General features: G+C 51.8%; 1 protein-coding gene across 1 annotated transcript in view; it reads left to right on the plus strand.

Moving 5' to 3' along the window:
* The window catches only part of atp6ap1la (ATPase H+ transporting accessory protein 1 like a), an 8,282-nt gene extending 1,194 nt beyond the window's left edge, over positions 1–7,088 (plus strand). Inside the window, exons 3-6 of the mRNA XM_056301887.1 lie at positions 3,269–3,423; positions 4,619–4,669; positions 4,954–5,197; positions 6,831–7,088. Of these exons, the coding sequence (XP_056157862.1) occupies positions 3,269–3,423; positions 4,619–4,669; positions 4,954–5,197; positions 6,831–7,088 (708 nt within the window). The remainder of the gene's footprint in view (positions 1–3,268; positions 3,424–4,618; positions 4,670–4,953; positions 5,198–6,830) is intronic.
* Positions 7,089–7,297: the final 209 nt, after the last annotated feature.

Here is a 7,297-nt window from a genome sequence, read left to right on the forward strand (position 1 = left end):
CCTCCATGCCGCGACCTGTTTCCACGGAAACAGGTCGCGGCATCCGTACCTTTCAGGACCTCTCTTCCCTCTCTAACATCTCTGCCACAGATTTGATGGGTATTGGGCGCAGCTTGAATGTCGTCCCTGGTGACGACTGCTAAATGGCTGACAGTGAGCAGCTAGCTTTCAGAACTGCTAGTCCTCATGATGCCTTTTTTCGTGGAATCCCCCCCCCCCTTTTCTCCCCAATTGTATCTGGCCAATTACCCCAGTCTTCCGAGCCATTCCGGTCGCTGATCCGGGGAGGGCTGCCGATTACCACATGCCTCCTCCCATACATGTGGAGTCGCCAGCCGCTTCTTTTCACCTGACAGTGAGGAGTTTCACCAGGGGGACGTAGCGCATGGGAGGATCACGCTATTCCCCCCAGTCCCCCTCCCCCCCCGAACAGGCGCCGTGACCGACCAGAGGAGGCGCTAGTGCAGCGATCAGGACACATACCCACATCCGACTTCCCACCCGCAGACACGACCAATTGTGTCTGTAGGGACGCTCGACCAAGCTGGAGGTAACACAGGGATTCGAACTGGGGATCCCCGTGTTGGTAGGTGACGGAATAGACCACCACGCCACCTTGACGCCCGTCCTCAAGATGCCTTCGGTATGAGCCAAGGTGGCCAACCATATGTAAATTTGCAGACAATCCATAAAAATTATCTTAATTTCACCTCGTTTGCAACCATAAAGAAACTTTGACTGCAAAAAGGTCTCATGGCTACTTCCTTCATTGCTAAACTACTTCCTTCATTGTTAAACTACTGACTTCATTGCTAAACTACTGACTTCATTGCTAAACTACTGACTTCATTGTTAAACTACTTCCTTCATTGCTAAACTACTGACTTCATTGTAAAGTTTGACGAAGAGCGTAGACGGGTCAATGTGCATGGCAACTAAAAGTGTTAAATGTCGAATGTGCACTTAAAATCTAACTAACCGTAGATAATGTTAGCAAGAACTAGAGTCCGACAAGGGAAATAATCCTCCTATTTGTGTTTTCACACTTTTCAAGACTGAGATAGGGGGTGTCGTTTAGTCCAACTAAGTTAGTCATGCACAGTATGTGGTCAGGGTGTGGGAAGATGGCGGCGCGAACTCACGTTTTCGGCAGCCTAACCCAGTGCCGTCCATGCAGTGTCTTTGTCCGCACCTGGGTTTGTGTCTTTGTCTGATGGCTGGGAGAGCTGGCGCTGGATCGGCTGGGGGAGCTTGGTCTGCTGTGTCCTGTGGGCCCGGGGACCACCGCCCTGCCCAAAGAGGAAATACCGAGAGGGGTCTGACAGGACACGGAAGCGGGGCAGGCTAAGCTGACTGCTGGCCCATGCAGACGGGCAGTTCTGATGGCACCGGGGGCGGTCTGGCGGCGGCCTCGCCTGGCGTTGACTGTGTTTTTGGTGTTGTCGTGTGGAGTGCGGGGAGGTGTGTCTGGCTGGGCGAGCTGGCGTTGGATCAGCTGAGGGAACCTGGTCTTCTGTCTCGGGTGGGCCCGAGGACCGTGGCCCCGCCTGAATCTGTGCCCGAAGAGGAAACATCGAGGGTGGTCTGACAGGACACGGAGGCTCAGGCAGGGCAGGCTAGGCTAACCCATGCTAGCCCATGCAGACAGGCAGTGCTGACAGTCATCCTGGCTGGCTTCGCTCTCTTGGACAGTGATTTTCTTTGGGGGGGATATGTTGGAAAAATTTCTTTTTGTAGTTTTTGTAGGTTTTTTTTGTAGTTTGGATATATGTGTTCTTGTAGGCTTTGGATATGTCTTTGTGTTGCACTGCTGTGGGCTGGGGGAAATTATATTTCGTTTAATTTCATGGACGCAATGAAACGACAAAAATGTTCCTGATTCCTCCATCCAGCCATCCATTATCCTGCTCTCAGGGTCGCGGGGATGCTGGAGCCTATCCCAGCAGTCATTGGGCGACAGGCGGGGAGACACCCTGGACAGGCCGCCAGGCCATCACAGGGCCCACACACACACATTCATACCTAGGGACAATCTAGTACGGCCGATTCACCTGATCTACATGTCTTTGGACTGTGGGAGGAAACCGGAGCACCCGGAGGAAACCCACACAGACACGGGGAGAACATGCAAACTCCACACAGAGGACGACCCGGGACGACCCCCAAGGTTGTCCTACCCCGGGATTCGAACCCAGGACCTTCTTGCTGTGAGGCGACTACGCTAACCACTGCGCTACCATGCTGCCAAAAAGGCCTGGAAAACTCCTGAAAGTTCCTGATTCCTGATGTTGTCCCACTTGTTGAGGGAAGATGCTCCTCAGTGGACTGCATCCTGGTGCAGAGGTGGGACCGATGAAGACATGGATGGGGGGATAAGACTGTCAAATACAACACCACAGAAGAAGAGAAGCTCATTCTCTACCGTGGGCCAGGTGTATGCTTATGTGTATTTTTCTTTTATTTCAGGAGTGGTTGTCCTCTTCCCTTCTCCAGGATTTGCTGGTGTTAATTATTGACGCCTGTGGTTGCCAAGTTGATTAAATTCAGCTCTTTATGTATAAGTGGATTCTCCCACTCTTTCATTTTTATGAATATGTGTGTGTAGGGCTTTAAATTTTATTCATAATGTACTCAAGAGATTTGTTTTAACAGTTAAAATTGGGGGCAGTCTATTCTGTTGCCTACCAACATGGGGATCGCTGGTTCAAATCCACGTGTTACCTCCGGCTTGGTCGGGCGTCCCTACAGACACATTTGGTCATGTCTGTGAGCAGGAAACCGGATGTGGGTATGTGTCCTGGTTGCTGCACTAGCGCTCCCTCTGGTCGGTTGGGGTCGCCTGTTTGGGGGGGGAGGGGGAACTGGGGGGGATAGCATGATCCTCCCACGCTCTACGTCCCCCTGATGAAACTCCTCACCGTCAGGTGAAAAGAAGCGGCTGGTGACTCCACGTGTATCGGAGGAGACGTGGTAGTCTGCAGCCCTCCCCAGCTCAGCAGAGGGGGTGGAGCAGCGACCGGGGTGGCTCGGAAGAGTGGGGTAATTGGCCAAGTACAATTGGGGAGAAAAGGGGGGGAAATAAACCCTCCCCTCCAAAAAATTAAAATGACAAAAACCCTCTCGCTGAAATGATATGGTCATCATTGTCATGTTACTTCTTTATAAAGCTAGAATGTGTTATCTGAATGTGTTGTAGAAGATAGTAGTGTCCTCGTGTGCAGCCATGCACGCTATAAACCTGGAATATGACCCCTGTTCCTCCCCCCAGGTGGTGTCCAATGGGAAGCCGTGTATCCTGTTCCGATCCAGGAAGTTAGCGATCCGCTACCAGAACAGCAGCCTGGTGGATCTGACGGAACGAACCTTCTCTGCAGAAAACCCTGTGGACACCAAGGGCTCTGTCTGCACCAAGGACAAGGCAACGTGAGTCCCTCTGGACAGACAGACAAGAGACTCATTAATAGACAGACAGACCTGTCTTCCTTAATGTCTCACTTTTTTTTGCCCCCCCCCCTTTTTTTCTCCCCAATTGTACTTGGCCAGCTACCCCACTCTTCTGAGCCGTCCTGGTCGCTGCTCCACCCCCTCTGCCGATCTGGGGAGGGCTGTAGACTACCACATGCCTCCTCCAATACATGTGGAGTCACCAGCTGCTTCTTTTCACCTGACAGTGAGGAGTTTCACCAGGGGGACGTAGCGCGTGGGAATATCACGCTATTCCCCCCAGTTCCCCCTCCTCCCCGAACAGGCGCCCCAACCAACCAGAGGAGGCGCTTGTGCAGCGACCAGGACACAGACCCACATCCAGCTTCCCACCCGCAGACACAGCCAATTGTGTCTGTAGGGATGCCCAGCTAAGCCGGCGGTAACATGGGGATTCGAACCAGCGGTCCCCATGTTGGTAGGCAACAGAATAGATCGCCATGCCACCCGGACACCCCAGCGTCCCACTTTTATATCCAACCTGTCTATCAGTCTGCCCTACCTGGCTGCTGCTCTGGTCCCAGGCCACAGCTCTTAGCTAGGGACCAACAACAACAACAACAACTTAGTTTTGTGTAGCGCCTTTCAAGGAACCCCAGGACGCTTTACACTAGATAAAAACACACACAAACCCCCCCCCCAAAAAAAGATCAGAAGACTACAGACCATGGGCTTTAGTAAAAAGGTAGGTTTTCGGTAGTCTTTTAAAATTGTCCAAAGAAGCAGTGTTGCACATCTCTGCTGGAATGGCGTTCCAGAGGGTGGGGCTGCCACACTAAAGGCTCCACCCCCACCAGTCCACAGGCTGGTGTGGGGGATGCAAAGCAGGCCCGTGTCTGCGAACCGCGGACTCCGGGATGGAATATGGGGGTTGAGGAGGTCTGATAGGTACTGGGGGGTATGGGCATGGAGGGTTAAGGGGATGGAGGGGTCAAGGTCAGGGGTCACTCATCGAGGACTGTATTTCCCTCGTCTCAACCCTTGATAGAAGTGTAAACGCTGGTTTGTGAAGCGGGTTGTCTGAAAGTGTTGTGTGATGTTTTATCTTGCTGTCATTCTGTCTCTCTCTCTCTCTCTCTCTGTTACTCTTTATAGACTAACTAAACTTAATTCTGTGTCTTCTGTCTTTCTGCAGGTTGGTCATGAAGTTTGGAGATGTGGAGGATCTGAGAGGCCTCTCCATAAGGTTTATCTAGCTAGCTAGCTAGCTAGCTATCTAACTCTCTATCTAACCCGCTATCTAGCTATCTAGCTAGCCATCTGTCTGTCCTGTCATTTTGCAACTAAGATTTATTAATTCTTATTTTATTTCTGGCCATAATGCTAACACTGATGCTTTATAATCAGCACGAGGACAAACTGGCAGCAACAACACTGAGTTATCGTCTGTTTCACTCTCTCCCTCCTTTCTCCTCCTCTCTCTGCATCTCTCTCTCTCTCGCTCGCTCTCTCTCTCTCTCTCCCTCCCAGGATCCAGATGTCCAGTACGTTTTATGAATCAGCGGGTCAGACGTGGTTCTCCGTGGACAGCGTCTCCCTCCACTACAACTGGTCTCAGGAGGCTCGTTTTAACGTCACGGAGGTTTACGCTCCGTCCACCTCCTCCTACCACTGCCAGCACGTCTCCAGCCTGCAGCGCTACGACACGCTGCTGCTGCCGAGCTCCGCCTCCGATAACGCCCGTCACTGGCACGTCACCTTTACCGACTTCCAGGTACCCCCCCCCCTTTTATGTTACATTACTCTAAAGCAGATGCTTTCATCCAAAACGAGACACACAAGTCAGTAATTACCAGTTAAATTCAAGCGATACCAACTAGCAGTGTACAGCGCTACATAGTAATAATATCACAGTCATATGTTACATAGTAGTACTCTGAAGTAGTAATAGTACTTGTACATTGGCGACATAGCAATCATAACATAGTCAAGAGTTCATGTTTGGGGGCGTCCGGGTAGCATAGCGGTCTATTCTATTGCCTACCAACATGGGGATCGCTGGTTCGAATCCCCGTGTTACCTCCGGCTTGGTCGGGTGTCCCTACAGACACAATTGGCTGTGTCTATGGGTGGCAAGCCGGATGTGGGTATGTGTCCTGGTGGCTGCACTAGCGCCTCCTCTAGTCGGTCGGGGCGCCTGTTTGGGGGGGGTAGCGTGATCCTCCCACATGCTTCGTCCCCCTGGCGAAACTCCTCGCTGTCAGGTGAAAAGAAGCGGCTGGTGACTCCACATGCATGTGGTAGTCTGCAGCCCACCCCGGATCAGCAGAGGGGGTGGAGCAGCGACCGGGACCCCAGATAGCAAAGAATCTGTGGCCCAAATATGGCCCACATCTGCAGTTATCGTACGGCCCACATCTGGCCTTGAAGGACGGCGTTGACTCAGGGTGAGTGTGGCTGCCTCAACTCAGCCACATTTGGGCCACATCTGGCCCACATAGTATGTGCTGTAACCCAAGTCAAGCCCGGTTCATTACATCTGGGCCATGTCTGGCTCACAAAACATTTGCCGTAACCCAAGTCAGGCCCAGCTTATGACAGTTGGGCCACGTCTGGCCCACACAACAGTTGCCAGTGCCGTAACTGACTTGTAAGTACCGAAAGTGCCCCAGATTAGGCCAAATGTGTCTGCTTTCTGGGACAGCTTGGAAAATAAGGTAATTGGCCAAGTACAATTGGGGAGAAAAGGGGGGGGGATCATGACAAGGTGAGTGTATTTATCAATAGGTGGTGAATTAGAGAATCAAAATACAAAGATTTACATTGACTCATGTCACAAAAGAGGTAAATTATGTCCCCTGTCTGTCTGCCAGTCTGTCTGTCTGTCTGTCTGTACGGGTGTCTTTAAATATGTCTCACTGTCCTTTCCTCCATTTTTCATTCTCTGTCTTGCTAAGTGTCTTACTGGCCCTCCCCAGTCTGTCTGTCATCCTGTTTGACTCCCCACATCTATCTATCTTTAATCCACCTATCAGTCTTTGTTTCTTATTGTCTGACTGCCTGTGATCAATGTTTTCTCTCTCACTTTCTTTCTGTCTCTCTCTCCCCCTCCCTCCCTCTCTCTCTCTCCCTCCCTCCCTCCCACTCTCGCTCTTTCTCTCTGTCCCCCTCCCTCTCTCTCTTTCTTTCCCTCTCTCTCTCCCTCCCTCCCTCCCTCTCTCTTTCTCTCCCCCTCCCTCTCTCTCTTTCTGTCTCTCCCTCACTCCTGCTCTCTCCCCCCCTCTTTGTCTCTCTCCCTCCCTCCCTCTCTCTCGCTCCCTCTCTCTCCCCCTCCCTCTCCCTCTCTCTCTCTCTCTCTCTCCCTCTGTCTCCCTCCCTCCCTCTTTCGCTCTCCGTCTCTCTTTCAGATTCAGGCGTTTAACGTGGCGTCCGGTAAGTTTGCTCCGGCCAGTGACTGTGCGACGTTCTTCACGCCGGCCATCCTGATGGGTCTGATCACGTCGCTCATCCTGCTGCTGGTCCTGGCCTACGCCCTGCACATGGTCATCCACCTCAAACACATCGACCACTACGACGAACACAAGACCACCGTGTACTTCCCCCGCAGCCCCGAGCAGGCCGAGCCCTGCTCAGTGGCCAACGTTACGGAGAAAAACACTTTGTGAGGTCAGCGCCAAAAAAAACAAATAATAATAAAAGAAAAATAAGGTAAGGGTTAGAAAAAAAAAACAGAAGCAGGACTAGACAACGATGGTGTTTAGTCACTTTGTAAATGTCGACCAATCCGAGACGGAGCCACAGAACTTTCAGTTAGGAATTTGGATCAAATGACGGCTCTGGTCAGCCCCATTTGAGTCGTTGTCTAACATCCAAC

The sequence above is a fragment of the Lampris incognitus genome, chromosome 2 (genome assembly GCF_029633865.1).
Source record: "Lampris incognitus isolate fLamInc1 chromosome 2, fLamInc1.hap2, whole genome shotgun sequence".
Classification (NCBI taxonomy): Eukaryota; Metazoa; Chordata; class Actinopteri; order Lampriformes; family Lampridae; genus Lampris; species Lampris incognitus.